The 20,975-nt window shown below is 37.1% G+C and overlaps 1 protein-coding gene across 4 annotated transcripts in view; it reads left to right on the forward strand.

Moving 5' to 3' along the window:
• CLNK (cytokine dependent hematopoietic cell linker) overlaps positions 1 to 20,975 on the forward strand; it is a 57,187-nt gene that overhangs the window by 31,686 nt on the left and 4,526 nt on the right. For 2 of the 4 annotated variants that reach the window (XM_042053046.1, XM_042053047.1), the window contains exons 6-18: positions 2,067 to 2,226; positions 3,944 to 4,020; positions 4,316 to 4,361; positions 6,629 to 6,657; positions 7,005 to 7,024; positions 8,493 to 8,621; positions 11,585 to 11,612; positions 14,429 to 14,447; positions 15,472 to 15,535; positions 16,660 to 16,700; positions 19,099 to 19,232; positions 19,549 to 19,626; positions 19,758 to 19,913. In XM_042053046.1, the coding sequence (XP_041908980.1) occupies positions 2,067 to 2,226; positions 3,944 to 4,020; positions 4,316 to 4,361; positions 6,629 to 6,657; positions 7,005 to 7,024; positions 8,493 to 8,621; positions 11,585 to 11,612; positions 14,429 to 14,447; positions 15,472 to 15,535; positions 16,660 to 16,700; positions 19,099 to 19,232; positions 19,549 to 19,626; positions 19,758 to 19,913 (981 nt within the window). Of the gene's footprint in view, positions 1 to 2,066; positions 2,227 to 3,943; positions 4,021 to 4,315; positions 4,362 to 6,628; positions 6,658 to 7,004; positions 7,025 to 8,492; positions 8,622 to 11,584; positions 11,613 to 14,428; positions 14,448 to 15,471; positions 15,536 to 16,659; positions 16,701 to 19,098; positions 19,233 to 19,548; positions 19,627 to 19,757; positions 20,631 to 20,975 lie in introns of those variants that run through there. The other 2 variants (XM_042053044.1, XM_042053045.1) reach the window with 2 other exon arrangements.

Raw genomic sequence — 20,975 nt, forward strand, 5'->3', positions numbered from 1 at the left:
TGTGTATCTGAAAGCTGGGCTTGAGTTTCAGTTCAGGTGTATAAGAGTGTAAATACCTTTTAAATCACAGAAAGATGAAAATAAAGCACAGGTCTGTGTTCAATAAGCAAGTTGGGCAAATAAAGGATAACTAAAGAAGTTTGATGTAATCACTACTTTGACTGCTTCAGACTTCACAGAAAGATTAATAACAATCAGATGCAATATGGGATTAATACCAAATAGAAGGCAGCAACAGCACAAAGAAGAATGGGGAAAGAATGGTCAGGAGAATATTTACTTATGCTAAGACACTTAGGGAATTATTTAAGAAATTTCTGAGACATTAATTAATTATCTTTGGGAATTCTCCAATAAGTCCTGAATTCCTAAAAGGATGGAAAAGAACAGTGGTAACCACAATTTCTTCCAAGAAAGAAAGCAAATCCTAGGACTTATTTGGTACCTGGAGAGATTATTAACCATAGTCAATCTGAAAGCATCTTATGGAAAAAATAGGTCTGATTATGTAAAGAATTGTTAATGTGAACCTGAAGAACATCTCATCAACTCCTTAAACTAAAAGTAATTTCCTTTTCAATAGCTATATGAATACCATAATGAGAAAGAAAACAGTAAATGAGATATATCTTGATTTTTGTTAGGCTTCTGATATTTTCCAGAAGAGTCTCACAAGTAGACACCTGGAAACCTGGTTTAGGTGAAAATGCATGAAGTGTTTGCAAAACTGATTGAAAAAATACCCACTCTCAGCCTAGCTGACAGTAGTCTGCTACTGAACTGGAAATAGTTGTGCAGAGAAGAGCCTGAAACCCAGGTACCCTGCAGGGGTCTGTCTAGGCTGTGGTGACGTTTTTATGTACTGTCATAACCTCACCCGGCAACGTACTGTAAAGAACACTTCTTGGAGGTCTGCCTCAAGTTGTAACAAAGGTGTGTACAACTTGGAGAGAGTTCACAGGAAAGTAACACTGGGAATATGAGATTCAAAATCTTTTAAGTTGGTTGACAACTCAGGAAAGCTTTAAAGAAGCATATTTGCTTAGTGAGAAGACTAAAAGAAAATATAGGCATTAGCATCATAAAAGTTGAAATAAAGTGGGTAGTAATCTTTTTTTTTAGTGTCTTTGGAGGTTTAAATAGGTTTAAATTTTGGCATTCAAGAGAAAAAAGCATGAACTGAAAGGGCAGTTAACTGATAGAAGAAGATACGTCAGGAAGCTATTGAGTCCCATCAGTAATGAGAATAAAACAAACATCAGGGAATAAATTTTCAGAATAAAATAAATTTGAGAATAAAGAAAACATCAAAGAAGATCCAAGTTCATGGATGCACCTACATTGTTGGTAACACGATATTACTTCCAGAGGCATGGGGTACCCTCAGCTGAGCTCCCTTGGCAGCAACCTCAGCTCTGTGCTGAAGGAAGCCAGCAGTTATGTTCCAGTGAGTAACCAGTGAGGATGAAGGGTGGGGCAGCACTCCAGAACATAATCTGGAACAAACCTATACAAGTGTATAGACACATCCAGAGACATCCTGAGTCACTCTCAGCACCATATTTCCATGGACTCCACTGTTTCTTATGTACTCGTTATCACATTCACTTGGACTGCACATTTGCTAGCACAAATCCCCCAAAACACTGTATGTTTTTATTTTGAAGTGTGACATTTTTGATGAGCTAGTTAATATATTCTTGCAAGCAACATATGTAAACAGTCAGTACAATACAAATACCACATGGATAATATTATAATAAAAGATACAGTTTCAAAAGTCTGCAATGATCATATAATTAAGCACTCTCATTATATTTTCAAGAGCAGAGAGGCAAAATTTAGAGAGATATTTAAACTGTCTCCAAAATGGCTATTTTAGGAATCTAAATTAAAAATATGGATCCTCAAACCACTTCCTCAACTACTTTCCAACCCTTCAGTTTCCATCAGAAAATTTCCCATGCACCAAAATGTCTGGTTATGGCAATCATGTATTTCCACACTGAAATTAATCTTGAATTTAAAGTTATTTGTATTATCTCTATATCTCTTCTTCTGTCCAGAGCAAGTACTTTACAATGAAGGGCAAGAGTGACTTACAGTTTTCCTCCAAGTTATCTGAGGAGGAAGATGAGTACGAGACTGTAAGTTCTTCCATGCTGGAGGCCATTCATTCTTTGAGAATCCTTCCTGCCAAACCTCTACAAGAATCTGAATATGCAGGTAACATTTTCTGTCTGTGGAAACTGAGCAAAACCTAGTGTTATATAGGAACAGTACAGACTTGGAGTTTTCAGTCCAGACTTATTTTTTAAATTCAATGGTTTGACTGGAAAATAACACTGGTAGGCAGAAACATGAGAAGAGCTTTGTCTGCTTCTTCATATTCAACAGTTACCCTGATTTTCATTAGATTATGCTTAATTAATAATTACACACTCTTTTTTAAATTTTAATATCACCTTCACAGGATAAATTCTATTATCCCATTCCACATGGAATGTGCAAAAAACCGGCTGATCAAACCTATAACCATTTCAGAAAAGCTCACTGCTATTTAAGCCTAGAAACCTTTAAGATGGAAAACATACTAAAGAACACACTAAACTTTCCTCCAGATGATTATGTAGTATTCCTTCTAATGGTGTTCTCTGATGCTTTAAATAGCAGTAATAAGCAATTACTTTGAGAGTATTTCTCAAGCATTCTTAACCTTGTAAGGTAGCTGCATTAATCACCTTTTGGTTTACTAAAGCCATTCTAAATCACATTTAATGCCTAAACATACAGAGCCAATTAATATGCTGTTTATGGAAGTGAAATCTCATCATAGCTGTGCATTTCTCCAACCCATTATAAATACTCTGGAGGTTTTAAATCATTAAAAAACTGGGGGAGAGTCCTAGATAAGAAAGACTGGAAACCATAAACCAAAAATATCTGAAAATACAGAATCAATATATCTATGAAAGCTTGCTCCAGTTCACATCAAAGTCAGCAAAGACATTTTCTGCTGATTTTTTTGTGAAAGTTCGTTTGATGGCTTTTAAAGTGAGTAAGTTTATCAGTGTGTGAAAGGATCACAATCAGTCTGGACAACCAGATATTCTACATTCTATTCCAAGACTAATTTGTCCATTTAACTTGGAAATCTGAAGTGAATTCCAAATACAGTTTTTATCTTGGTTAGTAGTAAAAACTTCCAGTTAGCAATCAGAAGCTTTTGTTGTTTATGTAAGACTGTCATAAAATAGCCAAAAGACATGGTTTTTGTTTTGTGATTTCAGATAAAGCACATTAAACAAAAAGCTGGTTTTTGCCTGTCTATTATCCCCAGTAACTATATTGTGGCAAGATACAAGAGTGAGGAAAGGACTGAAAATGTATTTCAAAAGGGTAAAATTCAATGCTAACATTTTTGTCATCTTTTCTAGATAAATTCCAGTGCCCTTGAGATGTAAAATTAATGACTGACACATGCTAGCATACAACCTGTGCATTTCTTTTTGATAGCTATGGATGCAGATTTTATTAAAAGCTAAAGTAAAAATTAAAATACTCCCTAGAGAATAAAACCCCTACAACCCTCACAAAAGCAGAACAGCACAACAGCATTGACAAGAGCAAAGGTCCAAATGAAAAACAAATTCAGTAATCTAACCACAGTTAAGGTCAAATGTCTGCCTTAACTGTTTACCAGCTTATGAAGCCTTTTTTTTTTAACCACAGTGAGCAGGTTAACCATAAAGCTATCACCAGGGTCATGCTATGTCCTCAATACAGCTGCTAAAATGGTGTTTAAGTTCTGAAAAAAAAAATAAAATACCATAAAAATGGGAAGACCTGACCTTAAAACCAAATTTTAAACATTAAAAGCCCTTCTTCTTCAAACATCATATAACTGAATTACTCAGGCTTGATTTTTCTTCCTCTTTTGCAGATAAACGTTGCTTAAGGCCTTCAGGTAGCACTTCCCCAACAAGCGAGAACCCATCTCAGCCCCTTCAATACTCAACTGTAAGTAAAGACACCAAACCTTATTCACAAACACATTTCCCTTTTCTCTAATATCCCCCAAAGTGCAGTCTATTTAAAGTCTTAGACACATCCCATTCATTTGCACCAGGCCAGCCAAGTTCCTGGAGCTGTTCCTGTTTCACTTTGCACAGATGCCCTCGCCTCTTGCTTTCACTCGTTGACTGCTGGGGTTCTGCTAAGTCTTAGAGGCATCCAGTCAGGAGCAGCACTTTTCTACTGCCATAGCTTCAAGAAGGATGGCTAACATCACATCTTTATTTTGGTTTATTAACAGATTCACACATTTGATCCAGAGGGGAGAAGAGTGCCAAATGTAAGAGGTATAATAAAAAAAAAAGTACCCATTTCTGCAAAAAAAAAAATAGTAATTGCTACTTCCATATTTACCTTTTGTACATAGGCAGAGATTACACATGATAGAATAGAGATGGTTTTCAGAGCAGCAGCTGCTTTCCAAGACAATCATCCTGCAAATTTTGCAGTACTGTTTCAACTATCTGACACTGAAGTAATTCTTTACAGAAGGAGATATACTTTATCTCAGGAGCTCCCTGTTCCTACAGGGGGAGGAAAAAAGCCCTTCAGTTTAAATATCAGATTTTCCTTTTCACTGTATTATAAGGACATAAGGAGCAGGGAGAATCCTATGTCTCTTAAACTCTTCCACTAGAAGGTTGAAAGATCCCTGCTATGCTTTACTTGTAATAATGTCAGGCTTTTTCACTCCCTATCCTTCTCAGACTTTTTGCATAAATATATATCATAAAGAATAATATAATAACTATTTTTTAATAGTAATACCAACTTTAGCAATTCCCACTAGAGATTTACATCCTAGGGTAACTATCTACAGAGGCTGTCTGACAATGTTCACCTACTAGAATATGTTAATTGTGTGGTACATCACCTAGCATATATTTTTTCTCTGCTGCTTTACCTTTAACCCTAACTTTGCTTCAAAATCCTTTAATTCCAAGTCAAAAATGTACCTTTAATTTTTGTTCTGTTTTGTGTCTTGTGGTGAAATCAGAGACAGACTATTTGATGCTTCAAGAACTTAATGCAGTGTCCAAATATTAAATCCTCTGATTGACAGTTTTACTCAATTGCAAGATCATTTTCAAAGTAGGTTTCTATACACTTTTTTAGTATTTGATTTACTTTGGATGTAGCAGTACATCATGAAGTCAGCTACTGAAGGATTAAATATCTGATTAGCTTTGAAATGAAATAGTATTTTTTATCTTACCATTTTCAAATCTTTGAACCATAAGGTGATATGGTCAAAAAGACTGCAATTGCCAAGCCAAGAAAATATGATCCCTTTGTGTTTGCTGTAACAGCTGATTTTCAGAAATTATTATAATTTGATCAGCCAGAAAAATAACTCAAAGAATTCCATGCAAAACAGCTTTTGCTTTTTTCTCCTCTTATTTCATACTATAATGAAAACATAGAGACAAATAATTCCTACAGATGATGAGAAAGTAAGCACTATATAGTTTGAAAATGAAAGGTTAGATTGATTCTTGTGAGCAAATCCCCAGGCAGCCTGGAAAGAAGCTGAATTGAGATAAATTCGAGTAAACCAGATTCAAAATCTGCAGAAATCATAGGCAAGGACAGTTTGTCAGTTTATGTAAAGCTTTGAATTCCACCAGGATTTAGTAGGTTTGATTTACATGTCTCCATGTGATGTGTGCTGATGTGAAGATGAACCAAAGCCAGTGCAGGAAGGTAAATTAAACTCTGGAGTTTGAGAATGCAACTGATACATAATTTTAGCCATTCCTGAGTGAACAGTGTTTATAGAGGACAATATAATTTTTAGATAATAACCACACTGTTTTTAAATATAACCTTACATTTTTTCTTATGTCCCATGCTATTAAGTGGCCTTGCCACAAGATGGCATGAATAGCACAGAAGACTTTTAGTCAGCAGTATTTTCTAGAAATGTTAAACGTTTAAGGAATCATTATTTTATTCAGAGCAATTTGTTATGGTTTATTTGAAGGAGAGCTTGAGATCTCCTTTGCATCTCCTTTGCATTAGTTAGGATTTCAGCATGTAGAATTTAGAAAAATATTTTCAATATCAAAATATAGTGAAAATAAAGTAAGATTTTTTTTATTAGCAAGATGTTAATTTAAATAATCAGACATATTTTGGTATATTTGAAAAAAATAGATTTGACTTCATAGGTTTACAGTATTTTTATATATTTCTATACAAAAATAAAAACAGACAAAAAATGCATCCCTAACTTGATAAGCATATATATATGTGTATATAAAGTCTCTGAAGAATATTTAAATTTATAATACCAGAATAAATTTTATAAATATATATAAAATATTTATATTTATTTTATTTTTTATTTTATATATATATATTTATATTATAAATATAAATAAAAGTTTCATTCTGAAAGCCAGAGCAGAGTTCTGGAGGTAGAGCCAGGGAAGGGCAAGGAATGGAGTTGGACTGCCCATAATAATAACAACAATACCAGAATAAAACTGTAACTTCATTTATGAATTCTATGGGTAGCACTCTACTAAGAATTATTAATAATTATTTTTAGGAGGAGGAATGAAAATACATGGATACCAGGTAAGCAGAATCTCTCATCAATTAAAATTTTTACAGGTTATTTTGCCAATTAACAGACTTTTAAATGCAGGCTGCCATTTTGCTAGCACTAACTAAAGGATGAGAGAACTCCTGTCTGCAGTCCTACATTATCTCCCTCACCTGCATTCACAGCTCATGAGGATGTCTTTTATTCCTCAGTGATTTTAAAACAGCATGTTAAAGCATGATGCTTTATTCTGTAGAGCACATAAACCCTTTGACTCTTGACACAGGCATGTCTACTTAATCTAAACTCTTCACATTTCTCTCTAGTAAACTAAGGGGAAGAAGAGCTTACAGAGATTTTTGTTTTCTCTCTTTTCCAGGAGCCTATGCCTCCCCCACGGTAAGATCACATCAGAGATCACTTACCTGTGGTCCCCAGGGAAGTCAGTGCTAATGAATGCTCCCATCCATCTGTACTGCTCATGGTAATGAGGTGACTGGAAGTGAGCCAGCATCCTTTCACTGCTGGCTCTCTTTGGACTTACAGGTTCTGATATGGAATTCAGGAGAACAAAACATGAGCTCTAAGTGTTCATAGCAGGAGCTCAGGCCTGCATCTTCAAAACCAAGCTGGTTGTGCCTATGGACAAGTCAAAAGACTAGAAATATTGAATCTGGTTCAATCCAGATATAAATTGCTGAGAAAAAAAAATATTCCATCAATTTGATTGGTGCCTTAGGCTCTGTTCACTGTGACAATATTGACTTCATTCTCACTTAAATCAATTTGCCAGCACTTTTTGCTATACATCTAAATCATGTATAGAAATCAACTGGAATATTTCCACTTCCTCCCACAGAAGATAGACCAAGCTCTATTCCACAAATATATTTTTCTATGATATGCCCAAAAATAAAAATTAATCATTTCTTGATTTTGTCAACCTCAAATAATAACTACTATGATTAAAAAAAAAACCTTTCTAAAGGTCATCTAGGAATGACAAATTTATTCCTCCATGCCTACACTCACTGCCCTAAAATCTATAAAGAATTTTAAAATATGATTAGCATTACATGTTCAGATTTGATTCTAAAACGTATGAAATGCCATAGAAGGGCAGTATAATTTCACAAATTCAAAACTGTAATAGTGCAGGAATTCTCAATCCTCATTCTCAATCCATTATTCTACAAAACTTCACTATTTGTTTCTGTTTGTATTGTGGTGGCCAGAATGGTTCTTAATTCTCTCACCTGACTTAATTTGGGTATGTAGTCTGCAAACACTCAAGGCTCCCTCCCCAGGAGCCCACCACTGAAGGCAGTTCTGCCAGGTACCATGGATGCACCTCCAGTTTTGCCCAACAAACCTCTCCATGCTACAGCTTCCAGCTGGAGCTGGGTTGTGACTGCCTGGTCTCAGAGCATGAACAGGGCATGCCCACATCTGCCAGAAAACACCAGGCCCAGGTTACCTGTGAGATTTCTGGGATGAAGCACATTTTTTCCTGTGTGTCTGAAACTGCAGTGTGTTCCCTGGTTGGACCACATACACAGCCATACCCACCCAGAAATATCCACACTGCAGAGCTGTACTTGGCACACCCTCGTGAGGCACACAAAAGCAGTATTAAGTGCCACACAACATGGCGCAGTAATGTCTTGCAAATGTAGAATATTATCCAATATTACTGTTGCTACTGAAGGGCCCTGAAGAGCTCCTGGACCTGAGCTTGGCTCAGCACAAATACATTGAAATACTCTCAGAAAATTCCAGTTTCTTACTTCTAGAACTTCCACTTACAACTTACTCCCTGCAACCCCTTTATTCCCTAATAGCTCTTTAAGTTCTTTGACTTCTCTAGGCCTCTGAAGATGCTGCCAAAGCAGTATCAGCCCCTTCCTCCAGAGCCAAGAATAAGCAGCCAGGTCTTTCACAAGAGGAACATGCTCAGCCAAGATCCCACCTTTCCAATATCAGCAAAAGTCACAAGGTACAGTACATTTCTCATCTTCGTTCCCTGAGAATCAAAACACTCTCCCTGGTCAAACCACAAGATTTTACTTCCATTACACCTCTGCTTTTATTTAAGAAAGTCATTCTTCAGACAGCTGTGAATAATTGAGAGAAGTAGTATTTAGTGTAATGTGACACTGGCATTTTTTTTAAAAAAAGAACTGACAAAATAACGGTAAAGAAGTAAAGGAGCAGAAAAGTAGACAGTACTTGCATGAATACTTTGTTTAAAGTTTGTCCTATTTTTTTCTTTAACAACATTTACCGGTTTTGCAACCACTTTTAAGTAGAAAAATGCAATTTACTTAGGACAAGTAAATGGGGAAAGATGAGGAAATACACTGACTGCACCGGAGATACAGAAATACACTCCACATCCCAAGGACATTACATTCAGCAAAAGAAATGACTCATCTGTAGCCAGAAGTCTGGCTTCAGCCCAGGAGACCGATGAATCCAGACTACAAATCACTTCTTGTCCTTTCCATCTTGCACTCCTCAGTCACACAACACCCATGGTCATTCAGCATCCTGACATGGCAGTGAGGATGAGCCTCCTGAAGCACAAACCACTTGTGTCCAGCTGTATGACCCAGCACATGTTTATGCCAGGTTATGTCTGATTGCTTTTTCCACACAACATGTACATGGTCAGCTGAGCACATACCTACCCTGCTCACTGCCACATAACCAGAAGTGCATGTGCTCTTGCTGTGTGACCAAAATGCACATTCATAACGGGGGACAGTGTTGGACACATGCCAGGAAGAGGAAAGACACAAATCCAGGGCCTACAGGGTATGATGCTCAAATGATTCTTGACAAAAACCTATAACAACCAGAAGCTGTGTCAATTTTGTCCATCCTTCCTTAAATGACTTCAATTTCAGCTCAGCAGGCTGGAATTTTACTTCATTTTACAGAGATCACTACAAATCCCTCGGGGAAAATAAGCTTATAAACCAAGGAAATAATCTTTTCCTTAAAGTTAAGTATATACTTAATGAGTGAGCTCTTATTCTGGGTTGTTGGGGTGGGTTTTCTTTCCTGAAGGTGCTTAAGTTTTCTCATGGATTAGGTTCCAAATGCTGTTGGTTGCTAAGACATTTTATTAATATGAAGTAGCTTCATATTCAGATGCAAGACCGGACATAGAGCTGCAAAGTTCCAAATACCACGACTGATCCCCTCCCTTGGTAGGGCAGCACATAGATTGAAAGCATTGTGAGAAATGTAATAATCCATGGTGCCAGCAGACATCAGAATGTAGAGCACTTGCATTTGAAAGGTCCTATTATAAAGCCGAATTCTGCGATACAAATACATGTCAAGTCTATTGTACTAGGGGTTTTTATCACATGAGTGAGACAGAAATGGCACAGAATAAGACCATGCATGATCTGGGAAGGCACTCAAGAAATTTCACACACAAGCACTTCACTCAAAATATTTCTCATCCATCTTCAGTCCACTTACAGCTTTGTAAGAAGAAAACATACCTATGAGCTGCAGAGGGAAGGAGTATGGCACTACAGCTTACAGTCCTTTGCTAGACTGTAAGCAAAGCTGTCCAACCACAGATGTGATGTAGCAGGGCAAGTCCTGTTTTCCAACAAGATTTGGAAGACATAAAATTTAACACGTCATTATTTATACACTCTATAAATAGCTTCATAAAAAAAAATAAGGAGTTGCAGGATCCTGGAATGTATCTTGGAAGCTTTGGTATGACTTAAACTTTTACATGCCCGTGGTAAGCAGGCCATGCAAGGGGCATGTCCCTTGGAGGTGGAGGCCAACCCTGCAACCACACCTTTAATGTCACTGAACTTCACCATGCACCCAGTATGCTGAATATGGGCTTTCACACTCTAAGCAAAGGCCCTGGAGACCAAGCTAACAAATTGCAGAAGCTAACACAAAAGCAACTATCCAAACACAAAACAGTTCCTCTCCTTTCTCCTAGCCTTCCGGAAACTTTCTCCAAACAGATCATTCCCAAATTTCTTGCCTCGGGCCTCCATGCTGATTGATATTTTCAGCACAGACATGAGAAAGAGAGACCTTGTCACTGTTGAAAAATAGCTCCCAGGGCTTCCTATATCAGATCTTCCTTTTGTATTCTGACTGATTTAGCAAAATATCTCACTGTCATATTTTATCAGTCCAGGAGATAGGCTAAACAGGAACCAAATCTCAGAGCCTTCCAAAAACTACAAGATGCTTATTCACACCTTATGTTGCTAAATAACTGGAAAAATCTGGTCCCCTCTTTTATTATGATACATGCTGCTAAAAAGCATAAGCTTGCATTATAACCAGAACATCTAACAAAAGATGCCAGACTCAATACTTGGTCTATTTTTGGAGGGAGAATATTTCCTTACCAGGAAAGGATGATATTCCTGTTATCAGGCATATCAGGAGAAGGCAGAAAAATACCTTAACACCTACTTAATCAGGACCATGAGGAACATTCTCCACTCATCTTTCCCTAGTTTGCACCTCTTTCCTCTACACTTTCCATTCTGCCTCTGTGAGTGTTTCATTTTTGAAACTCTTCAGTCTTCAAGGAACTTACTTCCATTTATAGCTGACTCTGAAGTGTGTAATAAGACCTTCTGGCATGAGATGAAAAGTGTTGAAGTTGATACTCCTCTTTTTCCCCTCCTCCCAGTATAAATCCTTAACAAAGTTGTCTTTTACCATAATGAACTCAGTGGACACTATTCTTTTTTTAAGGAAGTCCAAAATACTTCTCCTGAAAATAATTCATGTAAAAAAATAACCAGCCTCTGAACTTCTCTAGCAGTAACAAAATCCTTCCCTTGTCAAGGGCTGTTAGTTTTCAGTGATGATGTAAGCAAAGTACTTAAGTACTCAAAGTGATTTTTATTTTAACATAATTAAATGGTTTGCATATTATTCTTTCTTTTCCAGACACTCATCTGTTAAGGAATCAAATAAAGTAAGTATTCATCTTTGTATATATTAGGACCATAAAAGCCAAACACATTCCATGGCTACACAGCCCCTCTTGCAATAGTATTTTAGCCTATTAGGTAAAAAATACTGTAAGAATTATATTAGCTTTGGGTCATAAAAGTGTCCATCTTTAATGTGTGTTGCAATTTCAATACTGCTACTTTCTGAATGGGGTAAGTTCCTGAATTTGTTTGCAGAAATAAAAACACAGGTACAGTGCAAAACCACCTGTCCAACTACCCACATAAAAGCACCCCTCATAACTGCCTGATGTGGGTGCCCCTGAAGAGGAGCAGCAGGAGACACTCTCCTTCAGACAAACAGAGCTTCCACATACATTTTCACAAGCAGAAAACTGAAATTAAAAGGTCAATAGAAGAGTGTAGTAGCATTAATGTAATATAAATTCTTCAAATATAAGATGACCCATTTCAATACAAAACAAAAATGGGGTGGTTTTAAATTCAGTTTTAACGCCACCTGCTATCCCCCAGCTCCCTTCTCCCTCTCCTTCCTATTTCTGCTCAGACCAGCGAAGTAAAGCAGAGGAAATGGTTTTAGCAATAAAGGAATTTAGTTCTGACAAGTGTTTTCCCATAAAACTTAAGAGATACAGTCCCTACAAACATGCAGACTGTTAAAGAATGTTTGGAAAATTTGGAGAGAGGTTATAATTTATAGCATCTTGTGCTTCTTACTGAATGTTTTAGTTCCTGCACTAATGTGTTCCTACTGAATTGATTTTAATTTTTTTTCTCATTAAAAGGAACAGAAGAAAGGAAACTATGATAGTTAATTCAAACTGTTTCCTTCCACAGCAGGTTGTAGCACAAATCTATAGACTATTCGAGATCTAACTTTTAAATACATTGAGTTTTCCTTCTCTGCAGCTCTGACTGCGAGGCTGCCCCAAACTTCACTCCTCTCAGGGTTAAAAACTCTTTTAGTTTGAAAGATGGTTACAAAAACATGGTTTGATAGTAATATTGTAATTAACACATAATGTTAAAAAAAGGATATATTGGTAAGAAAGATAATATTTTAACAAAAAAAAACTTTGTCTTTTCCTGGATACTGACTCATTACAAACCAAAAACCCTCCCAAGAAAAAGAAATATCTTACAGCTGTAATTAATATTTCTGGATGGACACTGTACAGCTGCACAGACATCTCAGGTTTTAACTGGCTCTTAGTTAGGAGAAATATTGTGTCTTTCATGACATGGAAAAGATAAAATTTAATTTTGATCACTTCTCATTCATATAGATGTGATGACCTAAAAAGTTTCAGTGTGCCCTTGTCAGGGTTCCAGATACTGAAGAGTAGGTCAATAGGTTTGAGAGAAGGACTGCCCTTCACCATAACCTAGACAGGCTGCAGGAAAGGGTACTGAGGAGTCTCTTGAAACTGGAAAGGACAAAGGAAAAATCCTGCCCAAGAATGAACTAAACCCTCTGCTCACCTCAGAAGGACCTGGAGACTGAGGCTGAACATGAGCCACTAGTGATGGCCTTGATGGCCGTAAAAGCCAACAGCATATCAAGCTGTGTCAACAGAAGCACTGCCAAGAGATCAAGGGAAGAGACTATTCCCCTTTACTCATCACTCATTAGACAACACCTGGAGTACTGCTCAAGGCTGAAGCTGACAGAGGGGAGAGGGTCAGCACAGGGTCACCAGGACAGCCAGGGCATGCAGTGCCTGCCCTGTGAAATGAGGCTGGTAGGGCTGGGCTCTCTCCCAGAGAGGGGACAGCCCTGGGAGAACCCAACAGCTGCCAGGCAGTGTCTGAGAGATGTTTGTCAAGAAGGCAGAGCATGGCGCTCTACGGAGTGCACAATGGAAGTACAAGAGGCAACCATCTTGAAATGATGAAGGTTTCAACCAGAAATAGGGAAGAAAAATTAATTATGAGGGTATTGGAAGAGGTTTCCCAGAGAGGCTGTGAAATCTGCATTCTGGGAGGTTTGCAAGACCCAGCTGGTCAAAGCTCTGAGACCCCAGGTCTCATCTCACAGTTCTCTGTGCTTTAAGCAGGAGCTCAGGTTAGGATCTGCCTAGGTCTTGTCCAGCCTGAATGAGACTTCAAATTACTAAGTAATAGGTAAACATTATCGGGGAAGTAACTTATAAGGAAGGCTCAAAGTGCAACGTCTACAAAGAATAAACTGTTCTTCTCCTTAATATTTATGTATTATAGTCTTAGAGGCATCAAATTAACAAACAAAATAATTGCTATTCCCACCATTTTGCTCTGTGAATCAAAATAATACAGAAATACAGTGAAAGTTTAGGAGTCAAACTCTGGTCCTTAGAAAACTATCATTCTTATTTTTAACATAATATGCTGGATTAAGACTCTCCACACAGTGATTTTGAATGAAATATCTGCCATGACAGTAAAAATAATTGTACTGTCAGTTAAGGTTCCTGAAAAGAAGTGACTGATTTTAATCTCTGGATAGTATCTCTCCAGTCAACCATAATCAATCTCTTGATTTAACACAAGATCAAGGAAGGAAAACCATATTGTAAATTAAACTGACACACAATAGTCATCACGAAATGGTGATCTTTGTAGTAAACCATATGTTCACTTACACCCCTAAAAAGTTCAATTCTGATTGTTGCTAGTAGACTGAGACCAATATTCAGCCCTATTTTTTGACAAAGTGATCAGTTATTAATGATTGAATGTCTATAAATTATTTTAAAACTGGCAGGTAGTTGGGTCTGTTGGGGTAAATTCAAGTTACAAATCCAAAGAAAAATATTTACTGTTTTATCATTTTATATAGGCACCTGGAAGAGAGCAAGGTCAGTATTCAATCATATGATAATAATTTGTTGTCTTTTCTTTGTATTCCAAAACTAAAATAGTCCATCATTAAAATTCTAACTGAAGCAAGAGACATCCCCCAGGTATACATCTGCTGAGAATGGAGAGAGTTAGAGAGACCTCAACAGTTGCTTATGAGCAGCAGAAAAAGGAAACTTAACTTGGTCTTAGCTACAGCTATTTGGGGAGCCAGGTATCACATTTGTCCTAAGCAAATGTCTTAAGGTTTTGGGGAAAATAAGAGGGTTGTGCCTAAAAAACTGAGAGAAGGATATCCAAAAGAGATCTGCACAGAGGACATCACCCTTCTCTCAATCTTGGTGCTCTACCATTATTTGAGGGTGAGAATTTTTAAAGTTTTTTAAAAGCTTTAGGCTTTTAAAGCTAAAAAAAAAATTAAAACCTCCCATGTTTTAAAAACATGTCAATTCTTTAGATGTACATACAGCTTTGAAAAAATGGCTTAAACCACTCGCTGTGTCCACATGCATGAAGGTCCATAAGAAATGTTACTCCAAAATATTTTGAAGACAGATACAGGTTACATGGCTTTTATGCTGTTTACACTTTGTGTTAGTGAGTTCATAATTTCCTCTGGCATTTCCTTTTGTGGATTAAGGCATCATCTCCTGATTTTCAGCAAGAAATATTATCGACTGCATTAATAAATTCAATGCCTATCCTGTCCTATAAAAAGGATTTATGAACTCTCCACATACTTCAAGTTCAGCATTCTACATTATTTACTATTATCTTAAGCCATATTTGGCATCGGCAATCACTGTAATGTCCCCCATGTAACATTCAGTACTAGTCTAAATGTTTCCCACTGAAATCATTACCTGACTCATTCAAGCCAGACTGATTACAGCCCTTCAAGGTTTTCTATTGAACTGCCTCACCCTTGTGTATGAATGTACTTAATTTATTTCACAGTAGTTGCTAGATACTGTCAGTTACACTGAATAGGAAATAATAAGTTCTTATCCTTTTTACTAATAGTTAAAAGTTTGAGGAAGAAACCTGAGGTATCTTTTCAAGCACAACAGCATCCTCCTGAAGCCAGGTAGGAATATAAGAATTTCATGAGTTTTTACTGGATGCTTAAAGGACTAAATATTCTGCTCTAGAAAATTATACTTCACTATGCAATAACACCAAGATGATACCACTTCCTGATGCCATGCAGTGATATATTATGTTTTGCCCTGATGTATGACAAGAAACATCTTTGGGAATTGCTTTCAAGCTATTGTAATTGCAAAGCCAATTTTTATCTTTAACAGCATGCTGCTGTATTACATTTCTGCTGCTATTTCTGTGATAGGGAGTTAAATATACTGTATAAAGAAGACTTGCTATCGCCAGCATCAGCATTTCCTCTCCCCCTCATTTTCTATTTTTATTTACAAAAGATACACACCTGGCTATTCAAAGGCCAATTATTCTTCCATAGAAATCTGCCATAGTTAGTCCTATTTTGCTTTTCTAACCTACACAAGTCTTTCTTTTCTAAATGTCTTTGATCTATTTTCTCCTGAAATATGCAACAAAAGCCAAGAATATAGGAGACAGCATAGGAAGTATATGAATGATCTAACATCTTTCAAACACAGAATCTCTCTGTAGCATTGTTTACAATAATGGCGTTTCTCCAAGATAAAATTATTGTATGGAGTAAATATGATCATATTTGTGACCCCTAGTATTCTGTTTCTTCTTGTGCTCCTGTTATGTGAAGTTATTTGGTCAACGCTCTTCCCAGTGTAACACAAAAATACTAACTGAGCACTCAGGAGCAATCTAGAAAATCAGAACAGGCAGGGAAGAACTGCTCCCTGGGTCTGCCTATAGAGGCACTGGGAATATCAGCTGAAATTAGCAGGGAACAAAAGCAAACTATGCTTCACTACACACGCAGTTAAAATGTGGAACTCTTATGGAGAGTGAAAAAAAAAAAATGTATACAACTTGAAAAAGAGGCTTGTGAAAACAAGGGAAGAGAAATCTGTCAAAAGACACTGAATACAAAATTACCACCCAAAACCTGGGAAGGTCCAAAGCTACCATCAGTTAAAGGAAGGGGTATTCTGGGGAAGCACACAATCCATCACTTTCTAATTTGACTCTTACACTGCCACTGAAAGAAATACTTTTCTGACATTACTTTGATTCATTGCTTTTTCCTAGCCCTCTATCTACGTGGAGCTCTAAAAACATTTGCAGCTCAGGTAAGAACCAGAGATTGCTTTGAAAGCCAAACTAAACATGGAAAAATAAGCGTAAGAAACAGATTCAGGTTCCTATGCTTGCATGTCTGCAGAGGATTTTCAATACACTTCCTACTGTCCTTAACCACATAGCATACTTTTACTCTCCTGTAACTGCCTCTGCAAATGCCCTTTTTTATCAAAAGAACAAACCCCTAAGCTGTGCCAAGAACCTATGAGTGCATAATACAAACTTATGGTAAAGCAAATACCACCAGAAAGAACATATGGACTGCATTATTTGTTCAGATCAAGTAGGATTCAAATTAACTTTGGTCACTGCCAGGCTAAACAAGCCCATCTCCCCTAGTTTTGTTTCACAGGCCCTAGCTCCCAGATTCTGGTGGGCTCCCTCCATTGAGCTGCTTCCTTCTTGTCCTGGGGTGCAATTCCAAACACTCTTCTCTGGATACCTACTAAAAACCGTTTTTTACATAATCCGTAAAGCTCATCTAGGTCTCTGTTTGCTGCTGCCACTTCAGACACTTCCTACCATCCCTACCAGGGCCCTTGATAATTCAGGCTCTCTGGGACGGCAGAGTATCCTTTTCCCTGTCAATTCCTTGCCCTCCTGAAGCAACAGGGAGAGAACAAACAAGTAGCCCTTCTCCTGCTACCCTACAATTGCCTTTAAAGTCTGTATTTGGCTTAAAAAGATATTTTAAGAATATTAATTTTATTAAATATTATTTCTTGACAAGCTGTTGTTAGCTCCATCTCAGCCAGACTTAGTACGTAAGCATTGCAAGAGAATTTTACCCTTCTTGTCCCACAGCTTAAGACACCAGAAAAAAAAAGATCTGCAAAACATACACAGCACAGCTCACATAACAACTATGGCCCTAGCAGTGGGGGTCTCCTTAAAAAAAAAAAATTCTGGGGATAGCCACTAAAAATGCAATGTGAACAAAAATGCTAAAATCATGATCCAATAAGCTGAACAGTAACAATATTGCCATTTTGACAACTCAAAGTGATTGCAGAAACAAAAGGTCGATGTCTGGTCCCAGGCCCTTTGAACAGTGGTTTCATTACTGAACAGACTGATTGCCTGCTGAAGATCACGGCTGTCTGTCTACTGCTAGCAGCGGATCTTGTTTTAAAAACAAATGCAATGCAGTTATTAACCAGAATATGGTACAAATATGAATGGAACAGTAAAATGCAACGAAAACCATTTCTCCTCTGTAAAAGAAAGTCTTCCAAGTAAAATTCGATATTGTCATACGCTACATACTGGCTTAACAATAATGAACTGATAAAGTATGAACAGATAAAGCACAATGAAATACCACCCTGACAAACAACACTGTCTCTGGTGACAGTAACCAGGAGAAGATGGAAGCCAATGATAACCACATTCTTCTTGTTTAAATGGACACTGGGTCATTTCTCCCACCAGCACTGCATGAAACAAACAAAACTGTTTTCTGTTATACAGAAGAATCTGATGGTTCTTATCTTCAATTAACAATTTTTCTCCATGTCACATATCTGAAAATTACATTTGATCTTTACATTGAAAGGAAGCCCTTGCTTTTCTCAGGCTGTTTCTGCTGCATCCTGATCAGTCAGCCCAAGCCTCCCATATTACACGACTTGTGTTCCTGACCCAACCCCTGCACTTCCTCAGCTCCACAGAGACCTGGCCTAGCTAGTAAAGGGCAGCCCTAAACCTACAGACAGCAAATCACATTTACTTCAGGAGAAGGGTTTCAGCTATTCCAGGCCCCTGTATGGAGCAGGGGCACACAGCCAAAGACCAACACCTTCTCCTTACTGCGAGAGCAACCTCATGCTTCGGTCCTGAATTTGTTCATTGAAACGAGTTGCAGAGCAGACTGAAATCCATCAGCATGGCAGAACTTCTGAATCCTTTGAGGTTTCAACAGCTTGGTAGAAACAATGCTTGCTGGCAATGGAATAATGAGAGGCTTTAATATGATCCAACATAACAGCAACCAGGATGCAACACAAATAAAATAAGCTCAAAAGGTGAAAATAGAACAGAATGAACCATTATCCTTGCTCCATATTTAGTATTTTATTTAGCATTTGCTGTTTTATTAACAGTTTATTATTTTGCTATGTGCACAATAGCCTGTCAGATTGAAGTCAACTAGAAACCATCAGGAAACTAATGTGCTAAATCTCTGGGGGCATTAATCTGAAATCACTGATGCTGCATTAGCACAAGACCACGCGTAACTGACAGCCCTGAATTTTAAAGGTTAATACCACAATACTCTACTTCTAAACTAAAAGTACTCTTCTCAAAATTACTTAGTAAAACATAGTGTGAAATTAAATTATAACTTTAAGGAATGCAACTTTTTTCCTTCTGCATTTACTTTTACAGGTTCCACATCAAGTGTGGATAATTTGACAGTAAAGAAGCCACCACCTCCGACACCATATGCAGCATGCAAAAATAAATCAAAACATTTGCTTGCAGAACAGGAAATGCAATCTCTTACCCAACCCACTGAAAAGGTAAAGACCAGCTTTGCTTCATAAAAAGACAAGTTTTTAGGAAACAGGATTAACACTCTATGGCACCACCCCTGACCCCCTCTGAAAGATGTAGGTATTCAGTGCCCTTGAGAAAGTCCAATATGAGCTCTTGAAACCATGGATAAGAATTTAAATGTCTAATTTGATTAACACTTCCTAATCAGACTTCTCAATATAGATGCACTACCATTATATACTGTGCTGAATGTGCTTAAAATGAAGATTAAATACAATCTGGTTTTGCTTCTGCCAGTTGTTAATTTCTGTACACTGATTATGCTATCTTAAAATTAAGGATTTAAACAAATGTGAATGGTACATTGGAGAATATGATCGCCATAAAGCAGAGAAGATACTGTTACAGAAAAACGTTGTAAGTACCATTTGTCTCAAAATTGGGGATGTAAACTCTCGGCGGAAAATTTCTGTAAACTGTCCACAATGGCTTACAAGTTTTGTTGTGAACTAACCATACAATCCATAATTTAAATCTGTATCATATAGGATGAGACATTCTTGGTTAGAGATTGTTCAAAGAAGTCAAAGGCTGAACCATATGTTTTGGTTGTTTATTATGGAAGGAGAGTATACAACATTAAAGTACGTTTTCTGGAAGACAGCCAACAATACGCACTGGGAACAGGGCTCAGAGGAGAGAGTGTAAGTAAAATCCCATCTGTTGTTATAGTCTATAGCTTTTATGTTGGACTTCACAAGTTCTTAATAGCAAATATTAGTTACAAACTCTCCCACATAACAAACTTGGTGTTTCATTACAGTTTCTTTTACATTACAGTTTCTTTCAAGTATGTCTCACATTTCAAGAAGCTTCAACATAATAATTTAAAACCAAATTTGGCATACCATGCTCAAATTCAGATTTAAATCAAGGTTAAAATTTCCTAAGTACTTACAATACTTCTACCTACTGTAAGTAACACCTGCAAAGTAAAAGGGAAAGAGAAGTTCTGCCTTTTCAGGTATACATATTATTTTAGCATATTTTTAAACTTGTGATAGTTTAAGCAGGCATTTTCAAATATATACAACTCCACAAATATATACAACTCCACAACTCCACCAGCAGGACCTGGTGCTGTGAAGCATAGGACAAGTTTTCATGGATATTCAGAAGCAATTAAAGCATGTGAGTCCCCAGCAATCAGTCTTTCAGATATGGTAAACTTCAATTAGAAAATTCCTTTAGACTAGTGATGCCTTTTTATGCAATTAAATTCAATTATAGTCATGATAGGAGTCTAATTCTTACTCTACATATATGGTTAAATAATAAACACTGTATCTGCAAGTCTCTCACACAAGAAAAAATAAAACATTAAAACTGAAAGTAGACTCTATAAAAATGTGATAATTGCAAAATAAAAAAGCCAAGCAAACAAAAAAACCAAAACAACAAAAAAACAAACCAAAACAAAAAACCCAAACAAGAAAACCCCCCTAAAACTCGTAAGAATGCTCAGCTGCAGAGCAAAAAAGCAAAGCAACAACCTCCTATGGGTTATTAGTTATGTAAATCACTGACACAAATCCAACTCTGGTGAAGCAGCAGACTCTGTAGCTGAATCTTCAATTATATCCTTTTCATGAACACCAATACTTTTCAGAACTTACCTTTTGTATAGATAGACTTTAAAGAGCCTGAAATCACAAATGACCCAGGCTGATTTAAGGCATTTGATGGGTCCAAAATTTATATTAGAA

The sequence above is a fragment of the Corvus kubaryi genome, unplaced genomic scaffold (assembly GCF_017639235.1).
Source record: "Corvus kubaryi isolate FWS band 111438036 unplaced genomic scaffold, C.kubaryi_AGA036_p1.0 split1-131, whole genome shotgun sequence".
Taxonomy (NCBI): Eukaryota; Metazoa; Chordata; class Aves; order Passeriformes; family Corvidae; genus Corvus; species Corvus kubaryi.